The following is a 23,880-nucleotide window of genomic DNA, read 5'->3' as shown; positions in this document are numbered from 1 at the left end:
TATAAATACATGCTTATGGGGGAGTGAAATAAAAACTAGTCATCACACATAAAAAATTTGTGCAAGACAATTCATCCCTTCCATTTAGAAAAACACAGAATACAATTAGATTATTTTGTGTGTTCCTGATATAATCAACTGACAGTTAAAAATAATATAATCAACTCCAAATGAGCAAAAAAAATCTAATTTTTATATATCTGCAATAATTTAAACATTTATTTTGAATATATTAAGATTTAATAGATTATTTCCAAATAATTTATATCTTCTTTATAACTGATGCAAGAAGCAAAGTTACAAAATGTCCAGCTACCAGTCTACTGCAATTGCAAATCATAAGACATTACATATTATTCTGACTAAATCCTTTTAAAATCATTAAAAGAAGAAATACAATTGATGCCTTGAACAATGCAGAGGTCTGACTCCCCCAAAACTTAACTACTAATAATCTACTATTTACTAAAAGGCTTACTGATAACATAAACAGTCAATTAACACATACTCTGTATGTCATATGTATTATATACTGCATTTCTACAATAATACAAGCTAGAGAAAAGAAATTATTATTAAAAAACATAAGAAAGAGGAAATACATTTATAATACTATACTGTATTTTCTGAAAAATATCTGCATGTAAGAGGACCTGTGCAGTTCAAACCCATGTTGTTCAAGGGTCACCTGTGTTTTCTGAAAGGATGGATGTGTAAAAAGATTTTTTTTTTTAAATATAGAACAAGCATTCTTCCTACACCATGCAGGCCAACCATTACACATTACTGAACATGAAAAGAAAATTATAGACAGTGTCGAGTATGTTTGTTTTGGAATCTGCCAACTAGCTGGCTACTTGCAGTTATAAAAGACCTATGAAGATATAGCTGAAGGGTTAAGATTTGAAATATTCTTCTGTTACTATACATAATACATAGTTTCTTACTATTATCCACTCTTAGAACTGTAATCCAAAGTGTTTCCAGATAATTCCTCCAAAGATTTGCTTAGTGGAATTTTTATTATTGTTGTAATTTAAAATTACTATTAAAATATACCCTTTTCTCAAAGCATTTCTAAATGTATTTTCTCACCTAGCATACTAGTTTGTCAACATATGCTGAATTTTATTTTTTTTAAATTATTTTATTCTCCTATAGAAATATAAGAAAGAGAAGAGGAACACACAAGTCAGGTACTCATGAACACAGTCGGGAACTACTAAATCTGCATGTTGCCTAACATGTGTGCTACGACACATCTTGTCGTTCATATTTTGATGAATCCCTATTACACAACACCAATCTGAAATCTTTCTAAATGAAATATTCCACTACACTCTTAAATACATTCCTCCTAGATTATCCTGTTCCTGTTTTTCTAAGAAGGTTAAGATAACCTATCATGAGTTTATTCAATTTCCCTTGGCTTCTCACTCATTCATCTAGTCATTCAAAAATCATTTATTCAGATCTTATTATGTACCAGCCACTGTGAGATGTGGAAATTGAAAAATGAGAAAGTTCTGCCCCTTGAAACTTAAACACACACATACACATGCACACACATACACACACACACACACACACACACACATGGAGTACAGGAGACTGAAATATTCAAAAAGGAAATATAACTGTAGAATACATAAATACACCCAAGAGGCTATGGAAGTATAGACAGGCTGCACTGGAGGTCAGGGAAGCCTTCAAAGACTAATTAATTTTCAAGCTAAGAATGACAATGGATGACAATGAAAGAAGAAAAAGAATGGAAATGGAGAGTAAAAACAGAAATGCCACACACAAAAATAAGAAATGGGGCCTGGGAAAAGCCAGGGGCATGGTGTCAAGGAAATCTGATCATGTCCTCTCATTTGCTGAATGACTACCCAAGTGCTTCATATAGACCTTAATCTCTACAATGAATCCGAAGAAGTAACTATCATGTCATTGACTGCAGAGGATACTTGCTTTAGGGAACAAAGCACAGAACTGACAAATTTAAACTCCAATCTATACTATAAAAAATATATGAAGTCTTCTATTTAATGTAAGAAATAAAGTTCTTAAGTCTCGTGCTATCACTCTGCTTCACTGTCAAATCATGAAATAAGTTTATCATTCCATCTTCCAATATGCTAGGGTGCCATATTCAGTTACACCACACACACACACACACACACACACACACACACACACACGGCAGTTGTCTTGTACTCTTACCCTTTTTACAAAAGGACCAAATTAAGGAAAATACTCAGCAGTCAGGAATAAGGCTTAAAGATCACCTACCATGCACTCCTAAGCACCAGCATCTCCAAAGGAATCTCAGAATGTAATCAAAACATGGAACCAATGCTACATCCACATTCCCCTCCTAAATATTCTACTGCCAGCTGAGAGAACTGTAAACTGCCTTCTCTTCAGTGGTACCTTAAAACCTGGTCTCTGATAACCCTCAATCCCAAAATAATCAATGCAGATTCATACTCTTCCAGCACACCAGATCAACTGTCATTATTCCATATACACCAGCTGACAATAAATATTGGTGAAGCGAGAGACAATAATGTAGACAGGAACTATGAAAAATATCTAGGACAAACTTCCCTCTCTCACATCCCATTACCCCTTTTTTCTCATTCCTGCCAGTGTAGGAATGACAATCCAGAAGACTTTCAACATTCCTGAAACTGAGTCTTCCTAGAATATTGTCTTTTTTCAACCCAGCTCCAGCCATCTGTTCTTCATTCTTTCCACTTATCTTGAAGAGGGAAGCACACCTTACCATTGCTGTCCAAAACTAAACCTTCCACTTAGTTGTGATTCAGTCTCAGCTGAACCACCATGCCATTAGAGCCTGTACATTAGTATCATAGTTCATATGGTATTGTATTATGATTAAGTTAATTTTGTTTCCCCTACTGGAATATGAGGTCCTTTGGAGCTGAGAACTTCTTATATTTATCTTTATTCACCTAGTATTAGAAAAAAATAATGCACAAATATATTCAGGTAACATCTGTCATCTTGCCATCTCTGCAAATTCTTGCTATATAAGCGATCAATTTCTAGCTTCTACCTCCAGTCTTTCCTTTTAAAATGGCTTCTTTTTTTCTTTTTAAGATTTTATTTGTTTATTTATTTGACAGAGAGAGACACAGCCATAGAGGGAACACAAGGAGGGGGAGTGGGAGAGAGAGAAGCAGGCTTCCTGCTGAGCAGGGAGCTCAACTCGGGGCTCGATCCCAGGACCCTGAGACCATGACCTGAGCCAAAGGCAGATCCTCAAGGACTGAGTCACCCAGGTGCACCTACTGTAGCTTCTTGCTATTCTATATAAACATGGCTTTCCTTCCTCAAGCCTTTTAATTCTAGAAGGTATAGAAGTATACTACATATTGCTACCACCAAGAAAATTAGTCAAGCTTACTAACTCTTCTTCCTCACTAACTGCTAAACTCTTAAGCTTGTTTAAATGTGTGATGTCTTCCTTCCCAGAATTCCCACACTGTATTTTTAGTAACTTTCATGGCATTTACTACACCTGGACTTCTGTTGGAATTATATGTAGAAGTGAATATTGTAAAAACATGAAACAACCATTTGCTCCTGCATCCCCCATTTATAGGGAGGAAAACTGAAATTCAGAGAGAAAAAAAATATTTTCTTAAACTCATACATACTATCAAGTGTCTTCTATCAAGAAAACAGAATGGGGGTGCCTGGATGGCTCAGCAGGTTAAAGCCTCTGCCTTCCGCTCAGGTCATGATCTCAGGGTCCTGGGATCGAGCCCAGCATCGGGCTCTCTGCTCAGCGGGGAGCCTGCTTCCTCCTCTCTGCCTGCCTCTCTGCCTACTTGTGATCTCTGTCAAATAAATAAATAAAATCTTTAAAAATAAAAAAAAGAAAACAGAATGATAGTTCATTCACTTTTGATTCCCAGACCAATCTTGCTTTGCCTAATAAGCTTCCTAGAAGGTAAGGAGGATATAGCTTTTGTTTACAACCTTACATTGCCAGACCAGCCAGTATCTTGGGGAAAAAAAAAAAGAAGTATTATATAAGTAATTTCAAGACAGTTTTAGCTACATGCTAAGTGCCTAGGTTAAGTTCATTTATTCAGTATTTGGTAAAATTTTTCATCTAAGAAAAACAACCAGAAACATAACTAAAAAGGTAAAAAGGCCTCCCAAATTAAGCATTACTTTTAACAATCTATTTTTAATTTCCTACATATCTGTATAATCTGTTCACTATATATAGCATACCTAAAAATACCATCCAGATTTTTGGTATTTGTGAAATCTATCATGTCTATAATTCAGAGGCCTTTCCTCTTATTGAATCACTGTGAACTATTTCCCTAACTCTGAAAAGTATCAGTAAAGTAGATTATAAACCCTCATAAATTAAAGAAACTCCTGCACAGATGTTTACAGCAGTTTTATCCATCACTGCCCAAACTTGGAAGCAACCAAGATGTCCTTCAGCAGGTAAACAGACAAACTGAGGTACATACACACAATGGAAAATTATTTAGCACTTAAAAGAAATGAGCTATTAAGCCATGAAAAGACATGAAGAAACTTACTGCATTAGAAATTAAAACTGAATGAAACTAGAAATTAAAACTAAATGAAAGAAGTCAACCTGAAAGTCTACATATTTTATGATTTCCAATTGTATGACATTCTGGGCAATGCAAAACCATGGAGACAGCAAAAAGATGGGTGGTTGCTAGGGGTGGGAATGGCAGGGAGAGATGAATACTCAGAGCACAAAGAATTTTTAGGGCAGTCACAATATCTGTAGGATATTATAATGATGAATATATGTCATTTTACATTTGCCCAAACCCATGGAATGTGCAACAACAAGAGTGAACCCTAAGGTAAACTACAGACTTCGGGACATTTATATGTCAATGTATGCTCACCCTTGGTAAAAAGAATGCACTATTCTGGTGAATGATGCGGAAAACGGGGGAGGCTGTGCATGTAGGGTAGCAGGAGGCATATGGGATATCTCTGTACGCCCTCTCAATTTTGTCATGAACCATAAACTGCTCTAAAAAGTCTTAAAAAGTTTTTAATAAAGAAGCTCTGTTCTGAATGGCTTATAGAGAGGTATGTACATAAAGTGAATATCCCTAAAAGTCCTATAAAATAAGGAAACTGAATTTCTAAAATTACAAATGAGATAGACCTCAAAAAAAAAAAAAATTCTTAGGGATTCAAATTTGCATAATTAAGGTAGATGAGCATATTCCTCTAAGTTTATCATTTTGGTTTAATAAATATAGCTCTGTTCTCTGATTTATCAATGTTAAATATAATACAAGGATAAACTGGTTCTACTTGGGCTTGTTTTTCCAAACTTACGCAGGTGTACTGAACAAATAGGCTAACATGGTATGTTTAAGGTTATAAAAAAAAAATGTTAATTTCTATTTAACTGAATCATTATTCCGGTAAACTTACTTCAACAATAATTATATTTTGTTATATATCTGCTTAAACATAATTATATTTTGTAACATACGTGCTTAAATAGAATTTCTGAAATCTTAGGTTACCAAAATATTAAACTGATATTAAATTGAGTTAATTAATGTATAATTATTGGGTACCCAGGTAATTTCTAAGATAGAATACTAAAATATTGATTACTAGGCATAAGTAAAAAGTCTATGTGCTTCTTATTTTTGTATGCTATAAAATGGTTATGCCTTTGGGTCATTTTAACAAATGTGCTCATTTTCTCCACTTCACAAAAGTGTTCATGATATGTAGATGGTTTCAGAAAGCTGTATTACTGGTGCAGATGAATGGATAAAGAAGATGTGGTATAGATACACAATGGAATACTATGCAGCCATCAAAAGAAACGAAATCTTGCCATTTGCAACAACGTGGATGGAACTAGAGCATATCATGCTTAGCGAAATAAGTCAAGCGGAGAAAGACAACTATCATATGATCTCCCTGATATGAGGAAGTGGTGATGCAACATGGGGGCTTAAGTGGGTAGGAGAAGAATAAATGAAACAAGATGGGATTGGGAGGGAGACAAACCATAAGTGACTCTTAATCTCACAAAACAAACTGAGGGTTGCTGGGGGGAGGGGAGTTGGGAGAAGGGGGTGGGATTATGGACATTGGGGAGGGTATGTGCTTTGGTGAGTGCTGTGAAGTGTGTAAACCCGGCGATTCATAGACCTGTACCCCTGGGGATAAAAATATATGTTTATAAAAAACAAAAAATTTAAAAAATTTTTTAAAAAACCATATAATTCAGTTGTAGCATACAACAACAACAACAAAGTTGTAATTGACTGGTCAAGACTACAATAGGGACAACAGCACTGGATAAATATAACGGTGTATATACTTTTATTTTCAAAGAATAGTTTTGTCCTAAGAACAGCAATTCTTGGGCTTTTTAAAAAATCTTTGTGTTCCTGGAAGTTAAGGATGCTGAAGAGCTACTGTTTATATAATCATGTATTATTGAATACTGAAACTTATTGCATTAGAAATTAAAACTGATAAATTTTTGTTAAAGATTGTATTTACTTATTTGACAGAGAGAGAGAGCAGAAGTAGGCAGAGCAGCAGACAGAGACAGAGAAAGAACCAGGGACTTCGCTGAGCAGGTAGCCCAATGCAGGGCTTGTCCCACCACCCTGGGATCATGACCTGAGCCGAAGGCAGCTGCTTAACCTACTGAGTTACCCAGGTGTCCCAAAATTGATAAATTTTTAACAGATATATGAATACATTTGAGAACAGCAATCATGGATGCACTGCATGTTAAGACAACATAAATATGGTGATGACAATGATGAAATTAGTGTGGCCTTGCACATCTCTGAAATATGTTGAAAAATGTCAGTTTGTTTTTAAATATGAGAGGGCATAATGAAACAAAACTTGAAATAATGTAACTTTTGTCTTTTATGATAACACCTGACTCTGAAAAGAAGCTATGAAAATCGTTAAAATTCACTCAACTTTGATGGGCTTGTTTCCTTGGATTATTGATTAATGCCTTTGTCGACAATGTAAAAAGCTATTCTTAACCTCTGTGTGTCTCTCAGATAACTGAAATTCTGTGTGTTAACAGAGTAATTTCTGCACTTAATACTGAGTTCACTATGTTATGTCTTTTATTATTTAAGGGGGGGAAAAGTTTAAAAAAAAGTTCATTTATGAAAGAACTATTCAATAGTGTTCCTGAACATATTTATTTTAAATATTTCATTGTCACCTTGATTAAACATATAACCATATAACCAAATGTTAATCTTACTTAAACATTCAAATCTTCTAACAATTTTTTAAATTTTGCCTTCCCAAACTCAGACTCTGAATATAGAAAAAGTCAAAAACTTCCATGATATGTTTTTATAACTAAAATTATCTTGGAGATTTCCTAGCAGTTCCTTGAAAAGCACAGAGATATTTTCTCTTACCTTATAAAACGAGATGCTAGAAATAATTTGGTTTGTTTGATATATTATTATTATAAAAGCTGCACACAAAAAGCTGAAAAATGAGAAGAGATGCTCAGCCTGCCTTAGGGTAAACTTGTGTATGTGTAAATTTTATGAATATGAATATAAGTATTTCAGAAATCATATGCCATATAGGAAGTCCCTAGAGATACCCCAGTGCCCTTGCTGTCCACAATATGTTTTATTCTCCATAAGACAATGATCAAATCTCTTATGAAATAGTTGCTAGGTTTTCTTATATTTATTAGAGTCCTGGGCAGTACGTTGCTCAATGATATTAGACAATATTAGACAATAATAATATAATATTGCCAGTTATAATTTGTTATTATTTAAAATCTTTACTTGGTCATAACCTTTACCTCTTTATTTTAAATCCCTGGCATCTTATAGGACAGTGGTTCTCAACTGGGTATGTACATCAGACTTACCCATAAAGTTCTACAAAATATATTTATCTAGGCCCTACTCCAGACATCCTCAATCTCTTTACTTGATATTCTTGGTATATTCTTGCTATATTATGTCTCAGAATTATTGTATGCTGTATCTCAAGATTTTCCTCAAATTTTCTCAAATTTTATTCGATCACTTTTATAAATCAGATACAACTTCAAATCCTTTGAAAACAGTGTTGGGAGCGTGGGTGGCTCAGTTGGTTGAACACTAGCCCTCAGCTCGGGTCATGATCTCAAGAGTCCTGGGACAAGTCCCACTAACGAGCTCCCTGCTCATTGGGGAACCTGCTTCTCCCTCTCCCTCTGCCACTCCTCCTGCTTGTGCTCTCTCTCTCCCTGTCAAATAAATAAAATCTTAAAAAAAAAAAAAAAAAAAAGAAGAAGAAGAAGAAGAAAGAAAGAAAATAGTCATACTCCTTGCTCTTTGAGACATTTTCTCTAGAAGAAGAAGAAGAAGAAAGAAAGAAAGAAAGAAGTAAGTCATACTCCTTGCTCTTTGAGACATTTTCTCTAACAACTTTTTGAGCAGCTTCATTATTTTCCTCATACAACAGAAACAATCAAATTTTCTTTTTCATATTTTATTTTTATTATGAACCCTTACCAGACCTTTCACATTTGCTTTTGGGTTTTGTTTTGGGGTTTTTTGTTTTGTTTTGGTTTGGTTTGGTTAGGTTTGGCTTTTTAGCAAACTATAATTGACGGACAATGTTGTATTTGCTTCAGGTATTCAACACAGTGAATTTGCTTCAGGAATTCAACAATTCGATACATTATGCAATGCTCACCATAAGCAGGGCAATTATCATCTGTCACCATACATTAATACAATATTACTGACCATATTCCTTTATCTGTACTTTTCATCCTTGTGACTTATTTATCTTGCAACTGATAGGCTGTACCTCTTAATCTCCATCTATGTTGCCCATCCTCCCCAGACCTTTCACATTTGAAAATTATTGGTAATAAATTAACCATAACCATTAAGCCTCTATCATCTACAGTAGTTTAGTTTTATTTCTGATGATTGCCTTAAGGCTCTGCTATAACCTACAGGCCAGGGTTTGTGTTTTCAACAAAGTCAGTCAGTCTCAGAGCCTTGGAAAAAGGTTGTAGCAGGTATTTCAAATTACCGACACTTCAAAGAATAGAGGACTGGGGGCATCTTCTGAAGTGGTACCACTTAGATAACGTTCAGTCCATTCCAGTGGACTAAGGCCAAATTTCCAAGACTTGTCTTAGTCAAGAAGCAGAAAGCTTCATGAGAGGGTTAAGGTAAAATCTAGCAAAACAATAATTAATTGCATTGTATTAAATAATAATGAGAGAAATTTCATTGCCTGAAATATTATTGATGCTGTTTTAATGATCTATTTTTTGGACATATAAAGAAGCCCTCCCTCCTCTACCTACACTGTGACCTACAACAATTTAGTAAACTCTGCTTCTATAAACTGAAATATTTTTAAAATCACATTTAACTCCTACTGATTCCCTCCATCCCTGAATTCAGAAACTCAGTTCCTAAGTCCCTTCATTTTTTCATACCAATACTGTTTTTTGAACAAATTCGATAATTCTTTCATTTTACCAGTATATAACTGGAATATTGATGGCACAACCATCATCTTAAAGTGTCATTTTTTAGAAAGATGCTTGTTTAATCAGCCATGGCAAGGCACTTTTAAGAAACAAAGGTTTGGCTATACTTATGGAGCCTACAGAGTCATCCCAGATAAGGTGGCCTATGCCTGGCTCACAGGGTCTAAACTTGAACATGTTAAAGAGGGTCCCTTCCTCACAGAACAGGAATCTTAGCAAATTTTGTGAATCTTGAGAAGAGAAGAATTAACCAAAGTTATAGACAGTATACATAAAATCTGGGAAAGACATTTGTGTGGACCTAGTTTCCTAGCTTTGGGATAATAAATAAGAGAAGTTTGAAAAATCTAATCTGAAATTCCTTACGAAAACTTTCTCAGAAAAAAAAGTCAGTTTTGTAGACATAGCAATTATTCTACACTACATGGTTCTAGGTGTGTAAAGTAAATTCATGAAGGCTTATAACTCCCTTGCTGCACCCATGTAAATACTCAGGCCAAACTTTTAGGGACATGATTTATTTTGTTTTCTAGAATAATCTTCTCTAAAATTATTATACTTGTCAAAGGAAGAAGAAGACTATAGGAAAAAATTGTGAAAGATTGAACTGAACCAAAAGATTACTGGTTGTTTTCACTGGGAAATAAGACATTCCCTAATACTCTTCCAGGGGCTCTGAGACTTTCATGGTCTTGAAGCTATTTTACAACTCTGTAAATGGTAGCAATGCAAATAATATTTGTCCACAGACATGTCTCATAGAGGGATAACTGAATGCCCTCCTCCCTCACCCCTCCCCATGTGGACAAAGCCACTTCTATGTCTATTTGTAAATTTATTACAGCATTCCCAATTTATCCATACAATTCTGCTACTTTGAGCTCTCCTTTGAATACGATGCAACATTTTACTCACACTCTCATCAGTTCTAAAAAAACTTCAAAATTAAATGTTATATTTGCATTAGAGTCATGATTATATCTTCTTTTAAAAATTATTCTTTAATACTAGTCTCAGAGACATTTAGTCTAATGGGATAAATAGAAAATAAGGAAAATGACAGATCTTATAAGTGGCATTATTTGGGAAGCATAAATGCCGAGGGAACTCCAGGAGGTGCTTTCATTCTAGACCTGTGACATCAAGAAAAGGCTTCTTGGAGGAAATGACCTCTAAGCCAAGACTAGAAAAACTGGCAAAAGGGAGAGCAAGTAGAAGATTAGCATTTCAGACAGAGAGACTCACATGTTCAAAGACAGAAGATAAATAAATGGTACAGAAGAGAAAATAATGTTCACTACAAAATATAGACCATTTCTTTACTGGAGAATGGAAAGGGATACCGAGAAAGAGGAGGCTAAAGATGCAAACAAAAGACTTGAAACAAGGAGCTTGATCACGTTGAGAAATTGAACCTTATCTTAAAGGCATCAATGGGAAGTAGTAAGTTTAAATGAGTCTTCAGGACTAGAAGTTCTGGAGTCAGTGTCTGGCTTGGAATAATGGCTCATTACTTATTAACTGTGTGACTTTTGCCATGTAAATTAAGTACTTTGTAGTTCTGTTTATCTGTAAAATGGGAACTATAGTAGTCCCTTCACTTCCTAGAGGCATTATTAGGATTCAATGAGCTAATACAGCCCAAGTACCTGGAAAGTACCCAGCATATCAAGAAACTAATGACACTAGTGATAGGAGCAGCAGTATTTGTGTTTTAGAGAGATCAATCCATTGTCTTTTAGATCATTTTAGCTACACTGTGGAGGATAAATTAAATAGGCAGAAAAACAGAAGAGTTAGGAAAATAGGAATTAAGGAAAGGATCCTAGAACTAAAGAGAAGTGGAGAGACTGGCAAGACATAAAAGAGGCACGAGAATTAGGATCTGAGGACAGATTGGGAATAGCAATTGCATGAGGGACAGAGAAGTAAATATAAATGCACAAGAGTCCTTGACTTGGAAAAGAAGGTTATGTGGGAACATTCACTGAAATAAGACACCCAAGAACAACTACTCCAGGTTACTCATTTAACATGGCAGGCACACTAATACAAAAATGAGTCTGGATCGCAAAAAGAGGAATGCTTCAAAATATCACAGCAGATTAAACATTTCATTTGCATTATGGAGAGAGTACGTCAGAGAAATGGAAAAAGGGTATCTGAGACATAAGAAATGGCCCAGAAGCATGAAAAGACTGCAGTTTGTGTGAAAATAGGAAAAGTACTCAAGACTGAAAGTAAATAGGATGTATGACCTGGGGTAAGGTCTTCATAACCTTCTTTCCTATCCAAATGACGTCTTGGCCATTACTAAAAGACCACAGCTCCATGGTCCTGTGACTTCTGCTGATAGCCATCCTGATAAAAAGAAATCTTAAACACAGTTTAAGATTTTCATGAAAAAAAAAAAATAACTAAAAAGTAACAGTTTTGCCAGTTAAACAGCAGATACCCACTATAGTCATCAATTAATGGCACAGAAATTTCAGAAAAGTCAGAAAGCACACATTAGAGAAGAATTTTTACATATTACTACCTCCTATGCCATTAAATTACAAATCTTCCTGAAGTTCTATAAAGTAGCAAAATTCTCAAACTTGTTATTCACCTATAAAAATGATATTCTACATAAAGCAATTTTATCTAAACCTCATAATAAATTGGTAAACATTCGGCCTTGCAATATTTTAACAAAACTATTGGTTCCTACTTACAGAGTGTTTTTCACATGCCAGGCATGGTGCTGAGTGCTTTATAGACTCGACCTCATTTCATTCTCACTGTATTCTGTCAGATCAGTAAAATCAGTCCCATTTTGTAAATGAGTAACTACGAGAGATTAAGTCCCTATCTAAAGCAACACTTCACACAATCTATAAATACAGAACCAGTATCCAAACACACATCTGTTTGATTCCAACAGTTACAAGATTTTATTTCTGACCCCTCTCTAAAAGTATACTTTTCTCACAAAGATTGATTCCTCTCACTCAGGAAACATGGAGAAACCATGGTCCAAAGTGGGCGTGCTATATGCAAGCAGCAAATGCTACAGAAACATGAACCATGAAAATGGCAAGCAGAGAGTTAGGGGTGGGATCAAGCATTCTGAAAAACAGCCTCAAGCCATTAAGTATAAATGTGAACAATAGAGAACTAAGGGCAATGGAGAGATTATCTTGATAGCAGCAAAAAGAAACAGAATTACTCCTTTTATACAGAGGCTGTGAACCTCTCACAACTGTGTGAAGGGATACTGTGACTATCAGTGGCATGGATGGGAAGACTTGGTCTGCATTAATCTTCTCAGCCAGAGACAGCCCTCAATGTATTTTCAAAACATAAACCTGACATCAACTCAGTGTGTTTAGCAATCCTCAACTTCACTCCCAGCTTTGTATTTCCTCAGGCTGTAACACTTCTCCATTCTTCTCCAATCCCCAGAGTCCCATCCACCCCCTACACAAAGATAAGTCAACATTTCTTGGAGTGACAAAAATCAAATTCATCCTCTCTACCCTGTGCCCCACAGAGCACCTCTGCATGCAACCTCTATCCTCTTCCCCCTTACGCTCATCTTCATTTTCACTCCTAAAGTAACTAACCCTTTCAGAACCTTCTGATGCCCTTAGCTGAACTACTGCAATAGCCAACTAATTTCCATGTTTCCGGTTTCTCCCACAACAAATCTGTACGGAAATCTCTTCCCGACTACTAACACACGTATCTTGCCAGACCACACTCTCCTCAAGTTCATCTGAAGGACTAACTCTTTAGCAAGGCCTTTAATGTAACCAAAACCCGGCTCCACTTACATTTACAGTTTCATTTCCTATTTCCCTATAGAAAATTCTCCACTGTACCCCTGAAAAAATCGAATTATAGCCCCTGAAATGTGACTTTGAACTGTCCCACTGGTTCTTCCAACTAAAGAAGGAAGACACACCCGAGGAGCCTGTAATAAATCAATGATTATGACAAATCAACAACTCCATGTAGTAGAACAAAGGGTAATGAATTGATTTCTTTGGATTAAATAACACAATGATTTCAAATTTTAAAGATAATGAGGGGGAAAGAACTGTTATGATAAACTATTTTTATAAGAGCTAAAATAAAATAACTGAGTAGGATCTGGGTAAGCAATCCAAGCAGAAAGAAAATAGCTTCATTGCTAATAAATAGCACATGGTTTTGAGTTAGACAAACTTGCCTTCAAATCTTAGCTCTGCCTCTGATAAGCAGCCCGATCTCAGGCAAGTTTCTTAACCCTCACTTTGGGGGAAGATACTATTTCCTAGCAGTACTGGGCGGGTCTGAAGACAAATGAATTATGCACATAAAGCACACAGAATACTGCCCAGTGCAGGGTAAGAGCTAAATAAAGAGCTTTTTAATAATTATTATTACTGAAGCAAGTCTCAGATCCAGTGAAAAGGCAGTGTAGCAAGAATCAGTGTACAACAGTACGTGGTAAAAAAAGATGAGAAATACAGAGTACTTGAATCACGTGCAGTACTCAGAATATTCACTTAAAAGCATATAGGAAAACCATTCTTCAAGGCCCTTGCATAGATTCCTACATAAAGTTTGGTTTCTCCAGATACAATGTGAAGTATTTAAACAAAATGGTATCTAATGGTCCTTTCAGTCCTAACCTTCAAAAAAATGTGTAAGAATTGGCATGAACTGGAATTCTGGACATTCATCACCATTACCCAGTTAACTGCTTTTGCAATTTACTAGGTATGTAAAGGCTTATTAATGTTCCACTAGTGTCACGAATTTTGGGAAACAAAACATTTCAGCCCCAACTAAAAAATTTCTATCACCAGTTTATCAGTCACAAAGAGGGACAATGATAGTTGGTCTCACTGAAAAATTTACTGTAGCTGAACTCAAGTACACGATCGCCCTTATGTGAAACCCAAAGTGAGGAGTCTTAGATTTCTTAGGAATTCTCAGGGGCAGTTTAAGAGATAGAAAATTTAAAAAAAAAAAAAAAAGAAAAGAAAGCATAACCTGGACAGGAGGTTTGTTCTTGGATAAGTGGACAAGGAAGAATCAAGAATACCAGAAGAATAGTATTTCAGATAGAAAATTTAAAAAAAAAAAAGAAAAGAAAGCATAACCTGGACAGGAGGTTTGTTCTTGGATAAGTGGACAAGGAAGAATCAAGAATACCAGAAGAATAGTATTTCAAAGTGCTAAAATGAGTCAGTAAGGCTCTAACCTAACTACACATTACTTGAAAACAAACCCAATTACACATCATATAGCCAAAACCTGTCTTCACTGGGGACTTCTTTTGCATACTTAAGATATTTATAAATCTATTCTTTCTCTAGAGAACTAAAAACAAATTAAGTGCATACCTCTCTTTTTATGTGAGAAAGAGTCCAAGATTGCATTAGATTCAGTTAATATTTAACATACCCATTTACTGATTTTTTTCAGTGTAACTTCCTAGTCTTAGTATAGATTTTCACACATAAAAAGTTATCCTTCTACACATCAAAATCACTTGTCTGTATACTTATCTGTGAATGAACTCCTAAACGAATATTCTTCTGTATACTTATTTCTGAATGAACTGCTTTAAACAAATACTTTTGTCAGCTTTCAACTTATAAATTATGAGAATTTTAAGAATCATATCTGTGAACTTAACAGTTAAGCTTATCCTAGTACATTTTTAAATTTTAACAGTGACAAGACTGTTTTATACCCTTATTATGCAGGCAAAAAAAAAATAAGAATATGTTCATCAGATTTCCATAAAAATTGAAATCTGTGTTTTAACCATATATTACATAATTAATTTCAAAATGATAAATCTATAATATAAAATTTTAAAAGATTTTTCTATTTACATATACCATGTCAAAATAATTCATAATTTTGGTCATACTAAATACTTAAAGGACTATCAAAGACTACAATTTAAAGTACAAATGGAGGGCGCCTGGGTGGCTCAGTGGATTAAATCCTCTGCCTTCAGCTCAGGTCATGATCCCAGGGTTCTGGGATCGAGCCCCTGCATTGGGCTCTCTGCTCAGCGGGGAGCCTGCTTCCTCCTCTCTCTCTGCCTGCCTCTCCACCTACTTGTGATCTCTGTCAAATAAAGAAATAAAATCTTTTAAAAAAAATTAAAATAAAAAATAAATAAATAAATACAAATGGAATAAACTCATTCTGAAGTCTCATTTTCTTTTAAGAAAGTAAAGCTATAGGTATGAATTACATAAAAAAAGAAAATATCAATTCAACATATATGTAAATGATTCAGACAACATTGTAAAAGGAGAGAACTAATCACTTATTTACAGCAGTTACTACTTCAAGTAGACAGTACTAGTAAGAGGGTATTCAACAAAGTATGTTATTGTCAAGTTTTTTTGATGGGAAAAATTTTTAAGTGTTTCCAAATATATTCCAGGGATAGATTAAAAAAGAGCAAAAATATGTTGAAACTGTAAACATTCGGTTCTTATTAGTTTTGATGAAAGGGCTTCCTCATCATCCATCCATTTGGAAACTTTAAAAGATTTTCCATATATATTCTGCACACCTGATGATCTTTATCCTCACAATTGGTCAAGAGAAAACACTTAATAGCAATTCATGTATAGTAGTAGTTGCTGAAGTTAACAGTAGTAATAATAATAGTACTCTAGTTATAAATGATTTTTAAAAATTATGTGGTTCCAACCTGATCACCAAAGTCCTCCGGGAATTTCCACAATACCACCGGATCTGTAAATAATTGACACACAGCATTAAACAGAGGCAAAAGAGCACATTTACACCAACTTCTTGTTAAGACATTGTTAGAGCTACTTTTTAAATGATTTTTAAATTTCTCTTTAAACATTTACAGTTGAAGAAGTTAAAAATAAAGCATTTTGATCTTTTAAGCATTTTAATGATCTTTGGAAATAGGAAAAATAAAATTAATAACTTAGATTATTAAAACTCATTATTTCTTTTCACAACTCACTTTTCTATTTATATACTTTATATTTTAAGATTCTGAAATACAAATTTTAAGATTTAACTACACTTGACATATTGGTTTTAATTTGAAAAGAAAAATATAAATGTGGCAAACATGCAATTATAGTTTTTAAAAATTTAACATGTATTACAGTTTTTAAAAATTAGACTAAACTATATCATTTTAAATTTCCATTTAAAATCCTAAATATTTATGAACACTGTAATAATGCTTGCTTTATATCAAATTCACTTTTGAAATCCTATATTTGCAACTCTATGAAGGCTTTTATAAAATAATAGATATAAGGCAGTAGTTATAAGGTATCAAGCTTACTTAAAATACAAGTGATATTTGCAGGGCATTTTAAATAAATTTTTCTAATATATCTAGTTATTCATATACATAAACCAATGTTGCTTTATAAATATTCTCACTGGTTTTTCATTTTCATCAATTCTCCCATTATTTCTATTCTACTTAGCATATTAAAAATAAGTCTTTTTAAGTAGCACTAGTAAATATTTTGGTTGTACATTCATTTTTTAATTGTGTCAAACTTCTGAACATCTGTACTTGTGCTTTAAAAAAGGATAATATTACTTCTGAAAGAGACTTTACAAGCTCAAGATAGTAAAAGTAACAAGTACCAAAGATACAACAGGATTTAAATTCTACACCAAGTAAAAAGGGTAGACCATTTATGTTCACAATAAATTCTACTCCATTATTTCCACTATTCTGTATTGCTTTTATAAAAACAGTCCAAGAATGCACAATTTCAAGTTTTGAATTCCAAAACTCAATAATTACCTAGCAACATTTTTAGTATGAGCTATCTCCTCTTGCTGTATTACTTAAGTTCAAAGGAATTTTTTCAATTATTTTAAATTAAAAAGAAAAAAAGCATACTCTATATAATTAACCTTTTTTATTTAGTAAAGAATAGAAGGTTTCTATGTAAGTCAATACAAATTAGAAATCATTTAAAACATCTTATATAAAAATTATGATTTCAAATTTACACAGATAATATTAAATGATTATCTCTTCATGTAAAACAAACTGTAAAATTCTAAAATGAATGACATGTATTATAGGTCACCAAAAATTACTCGAGACATGGAAGATTATTTTGGAAAATATGTATGTATGAGTGAAGAACATGTGTTATGTTGGAAAATATGTATGTGTGAGTCAGTTTTACCCCCATGATAGTATTAAGATTTGAATTGCATAAAACAAAAGTTAAGTGATGGAATCTTCATGAAATAGTGTTATTATTTTGATAAAGTTAATACACTAATGGCCATATAACCAAATCAATTATACAGAAATGCAGAATAGCTCTCGCCTATACATAACGGAGTTAAAGAGTTTCGGCATGAATATTTAAAACACCCCTTTTGAACAACCTCAATTTTACAGCTGTCATTTAAGAAAATGTTTCTGACAAATTTCTTACACTTACGTTTTAAAACCAGAACGTGTACCTTGTACAGACAATGGTTTGCCCCTACTGTTCATAGCATTTTCCCAAGTACGTTTTGCTAACTCACTTTTTCTCATCCTCTATTATACTGGGGGATTTTTTCTGTATTGCCTATTCTTTCACAGAAAGAAGTAACAGGTGAATTAATGAAAACAGCATCTACTGGTTTAATTATTTAGTGAAAAATATCCTATTTCTTTTCATTAAATGAAATTTCCACTTCAGCACTCAAACATTTATTGTAATGTGAATCCATATTTTGAAATGGATTAACTTAGTTACTGCCTGTATTGTTAGATTTATACCATATCTGACACATCTCTGTAGAAACCTTTCACAAGTACTGCAAAGGAAGAAAAAAAATGGCTCTGAAAAAGAAATAACCTAATTCTCAAATGTATGCACAAAGGCTGAATCTTCTATTCCCTGAGGATTACTTTCTAGATATCAGATCTGATCAGGCAATGTTAGGTCGATTTTCTGCTTATTTTATGGATGAAAGGATGAGAACCGCTGGCAGAAATCACGGTTACTGGTGAGGCCCCATGTACACTAGGCTTCTTTTCTTACCAATGTCTACTAGTAATTCAAGGGAGACTCCATATCTTAATTTTATAGCAACTTTTGCCACCAACAATCTAGAAACCAAATAAATGTGATTGGAAGAATGCATGACTTGATTTGCACACAAATGTAGTTAGTCTCTTATTTTAATAACAGATGTTAGAGTATAGAAAGGAAAATACAAAAATTTTTATTAAATCAGTAAATTTGGAATAAAAATATTTAAAATATTATTTGTGCATCACCATCACAAGTATTCCAAATCCATGACTTTTTTTTTAATGTAAAGTGAGATAAATTCAGCAATTTTTTTCCCCTTTGCTATCAGTTCTTTCATATTTTTCAGCCCTTCACAGAAATCAAGAATTAAAACAACTTAAAATACTAGTGTGATTCAACTACATTATTAAAAAGTGGAAGGCAGGGGCACCTGGGGTGGCTCAGAGGGTTAAAGCCTCTGCCTTCTACTCAGGTCATGATTCCAGGGTCCTGGGATTGAGCCCTGCATCGGGCTCTCTGCTCAGCAGGAAGCCTGCTTCCTCCTCTCTCTCTCTGCCTACTTGTGATCTCTGTCAAATAAATAAAAATCTTTAAAAAAAAAAATGGAAGGCAAACTTTTTAATTTGCGTAAATGAATACCATTTACTAAATTCTGGGGAATTCATAGATGAATCTTTAAAATTACATATTCGTAAATCACAGTTCAGAGACTATACACTTCTGAAAGGCAGACTATATATTAGTAAGTAATATGATGGATTATAGCTTTCAGTGTTTGATTTACCTACCTTGCAGAATCAGAATCTTATGAAGGAGAAAACCAAGGGCCAGAACAAGAAGGAGTTTGTCTTAGTTATACTAAGGCTAGTCAACGTGAGAGACCAGAAATTTCTTCGTTGAGATCTAAAGAGCACCTATTTTGTTTTATTTATATTTCATTTGTTTATTTGAGAGAAAGCAAGGGAGCATGCACAAGTTGGGGAAGGATAGCAGGAGAGGGCCAAACAGACTTCCTATGAGCACAGAGAGGGCCTCAATTCCAGGACCCCAAGATTACAACCTGAGTCAGACACTTAACTGACTGAACCCCAAAAGCAGCTACTTTAAATAATTTCCAGAATCAATACCTTTCTCTGTCCCATTTAAGTTCAATTTATTCCATTCAAAACTCTATACAGCACTAAAGAAATAGAATAAGTCCCTGAACTCCAAAGTCCTGTAACACACATGAGGAAAGAGCTCTCCACTTTTATACAAACTATTGTTTTAAACAAGGTATCCTGTAGAAATACTTGGGCTCAACTTAAAAATTCACTGGCCTAATAATTTCAAAAAATGTTCTGAATGAAGGAATGGTGACATCTCTTTAATGTAAACAAGCAAGACTTGTTAAGGAAAATATGCAATTTTATTCTTCCGCCTATGGAGATATAAGGATGAAATAAACAAAATAAGATCTCTACAATTTATAGAAAAGAAAGTATCCAAAACATATAATGCAATAAAATTTAATGACTGTTACACTAAATGTACAGGATACTACACTACAACATATGGAAATCTAATTTAAAGTCACTGAACTACTTAGGAAGGAAAGTGCATGCAAACTAACATGTCAGACACGCAAAGGATGATCTGAGTTCTAACATGGGCAAGGGAGAACATTCCAGACTGGAAAAATAATATGATGTCTTGGAAATTAATAGAAAGCACAATACAATCTAGAAACTGAAAAAACTGGTGGGAAAAAAAAAAGGTAATACATCCCAAATGTAGAGTGCAAGGGAGAGAATCTCAAGGGATAAAACTGGAGAGGTAGGGGACAGACTAGAGTTTAAAATGTATCCTGGGTATCCTAGAAAGCGATTAAAGCAGATGATGACATAAACCAAATGAGAAAAAAACTGTAAATGTACAAAGAATACAGCTAGAGTGTATGTTGTTATGAAAGTCAAGGGGAAAGGGTACATCTAAAATATTCTCAAATGTGGCAAAATATTAAGCAAAGTGATTACTAAAAAATGGCAACTAGATGTAAAGCATAAAGCCACAATAAAATGAGCTTCTGTGAAATGATGGGAAGCAGAAGGCAGCCCTGGGATCATGCAGTGAGAATGAACGAGAATGAGCAGGCTGAGTGTATGGAGAGAACTTCTAAACAAACACTGTACAAGGAAGAAGAAAATAAAGGTAGGAGGAGAGAAAGATGAAGCTATATAGATTTGTTTTCTTTTAGTATGATGCGGACTTAAATAAGTTTAAATGATAACAGGAATTAATGAGCCAGCAGAGAGCCCAAGAAAAAAGAGATGGTATCTCTGAGAAGGCGGGAAGAATGGCAAGCTGATCAAATCAATGAGATGACCTTGGAAGGAAGCTGGAGAATGGTTTCCATTGTTAAAAAAAAAGAGAGAAAATCTGAATCCAAGGAGATTTTAGAACTGTTGGTGCAAAAGCAAAAGTTTTGTGTAAAAATTGCTAATTATTTTCTGTGAAGTATGAGAAAAGCTCTCTGCTTAAGAGAGAAGTTGCTGGTGGCTGATGGAAGAAGTGTGACTGTTTCAGGCACTGTTAAGTATCAGATTTGGTAGGTATCCAACCTAGTATTTAATGGCAACAATGTGCTATTTCCCTAGCATCATCCAACAGCTTAGGTAAAAGATAATTGAAAGATTCAGTCAAGGTGGTTGAGGTTTTTGTCAGTCATGTGTGATGGAAAGAAAATTAAAACAGAAGAGTTGTTATAGATAGGAATTGCTGATTTAAAACTAATAAAAAAGGAAGTGAGGTGGTTTTTTTCCCCTGTAAAATCCATTACCACTAAATGTTATACCAAATCAGGCTAATGCATTTTAAAACAGTATATTTTCAGTAGAAAATCTACTGCATATATCGTAAGACCTAGGACTGACAAATATGGTAAAATCAATACATGCAGCATTTATAATTATGAAATTAGGTGCCTGAAGTTCTGTCTTAAACTAATGAATAAAAATGTTTTCTGTCTCTTGATCAGAGTCAGGTACTGAAAAAGGTAAAATCAATTTCCATTCTCTCTTCCCTATTGCCCACTCCTTCCCTCCCAAGTTTACTATGCAAATATCATTTTCTACATATGGTATTATGTGAAAAATATTAAAAAGCATGCATGGAGTTAGGTAATTACATTTAAAATTATTTTTTCCAGGGCACCTGGGTGGCTCAGTGGGTTAAAGCCTCTGCCTTCAGTTCAGGCCATGATCTCAGGGTCCTGGTATCGAGCCCCACATCAGGCTCTCTGCTTAGCAAGGAGCCTGCTTCCCTTCCTCTCTTTCCCCCTGCCTCTCTGCCTACTTGTGATCTCTGTCTGTCAAATAAATAAATAAATAAATCTTTTTTAAAAAAATAAAATTATTTTTTCCAGCTTTATTGATAATTGACTTACAACAATGTATAAGTTTAAGGTGTGTAACTTGATTCAATATGTGAAAGGTTCATAATAAGGTTAGTTAAGACAATACAAATCCTTGTATAATTACTAATTTTTTGTTTTTGTTGTGGTTATGGTGAGAACATTAAAGCACTACTCTCATAGAAACTTTCAAGACAACAATATGGTATTGTTAACAATAGTCACTATGCTGTTCATTAAATCCCTAGAACTTACTCATGTTGTAACTGAAAGTTTGTACCCTTTGACCAACATCTCTCCCTCAGCTCCTGGCAACCACCATTCTACTTTCTTTCTTTGAGTTTCATGTGTTTAGACTTCACATATGAGTGAAGTCATACAGTATTTGTCTTTCTCTGACTTATTTCAGTGAGCATATCCTTAAGACCACTCCATATTTTTGTAAATGGCAAGATATTCTTCTTTTAATTTAGGGCTGAATAATATTACATTGTATATATTATGTATATAATATATATATAATATTTCCTTATACACATACCTCACATTTTCTTTAACCATTCATCCACTGATAGACATTTAGGTTGCTTCGAATCTTGACTACTGTGAATAATGCTGCAATGAACATGGGAGTGCAGATCTCTCTTCAAGATAATAATTTCATCTTCTTCTGATATATACCCAGAAGTAGGATCATAGCGATCATATGGTAATGATACTTGTAATTTTTTGAGAAACTTCCAAACTGTTTTCCATGGTGGCTATATTAATTTGCATTTCCACCAAGAGTGAGCCAGAGTTCCCTTTTCTCCACATCCTTGCCAGCATTTGTTCTTTTTTTAACATATTATAAGATAAATATGTCAATATGTTTGTTTTTTTTTTTTTTAGATTTTATTTGTCAGAGAGAGAGAGAGAAAGAGAGAGAGCGCAAGCACAGGCAGAGAGAGTGGCAGGCAGAATCAGAGGGAGAAGCAGGCTCCCCGCGGAGCAAGGAGCCCGATGTGGGACTCGATCCCAGGACGCTGGGATCATGACCTGAGCCGAAGGCAGCTGCCCAACCAACTGAGCCACCCAGGCGTCCCGTCAATATAGTTTTTGATCTGCATTTCCATAACAGTGATGTTGAGCACATTTTCACATATTTGTTAACCATTGTATTTCTTCTTCAGAAAAATGTCTATTCAAGTCCTCTATTTTTTATTTTTATTTTATAAAAGATTTTTATTTATTCATTTGAGAGAGAGCATGAGAGAAAGCATAAATGGGGCACGGGGCAGAGGGAGAAGGAGAAGCAAACTTCCTGCTGAGCAGGGAGCCTGATGCAGGACTGGATCTTAGGACCCCAATATCATGACCTAAGCCAAAGGCAGATACTTAACTGAGCCAACCCAGGGGCCCCCCTCTGCCTATTTTTTAAATGAATTATATATCTGATTTTTTGTTATTTTATGAGTTCTATGGATCCATATATATTTTGTATATTAACCCCTTACCAGATATATAAGATATATAAGCCAAATACTGCACAATCTCACTCATATGTGGAATCTAAAAAACATGTATATGGTTTCAAACATCTTCTCCCATTCTGTAGGTTGCCTTTTCATTTCCTTGTTTCTTTTGCTGTGCAGAAGCTTTTTAGTTTGATGTAGTCCCACTTGTTGTTTTCTGTTTTGTTGCCTGTGCATCTGGTGTCATATCATGTCACTGATAAGACTGATGTCAAAGAGCTCATCATCTATATTTTCTTATAAGAGTTTTATGGGTTCAGATATTTAAGTTCTAATCCATTTCAAGTAAGTGTTTGTGATTGGTGTAAAACAGGGATCCAATTTCATTCATTT

General features: G+C 34.4%; 1 protein-coding gene across 6 annotated transcripts in view; it reads right to left on the bottom strand.

Annotated features, from left to right (window-relative positions):
• DENND1B (DENN domain containing 1B) overlaps positions 1 to 23,880 on the bottom strand; it is a 266,752-nt gene that overhangs the window by 178,557 nt on the left and 64,315 nt on the right. For all 6 annotated transcript variants that reach the window (XM_013058106.2, XM_004756206.3, XM_004756208.3 and 3 more), the window contains exon 3: positions 16,302 to 16,345. In XM_013058106.2, coding sequence (XP_012913560.1) covers positions 16,302 to 16,345 — 44 coding nt within the window. The remainder of the gene's footprint in view (positions 1 to 16,301; positions 16,346 to 23,880) is intronic.

The sequence above is a fragment of the Mustela putorius genome, unplaced genomic scaffold (assembly GCF_011764305.1).
Source record: "Mustela putorius furo isolate JIRA1106 unplaced genomic scaffold, ASM1176430v1.1 tig00001012_pilon_pilon_pilon, whole genome shotgun sequence".
NCBI classification, from domain to species: Eukaryota; Metazoa; Chordata; class Mammalia; order Carnivora; family Mustelidae; genus Mustela; species Mustela putorius.
The sequence above is the reverse complement of the archived record's forward strand: the minus strand, read 5'-3'. Positions and strand labels throughout refer to the sequence as shown.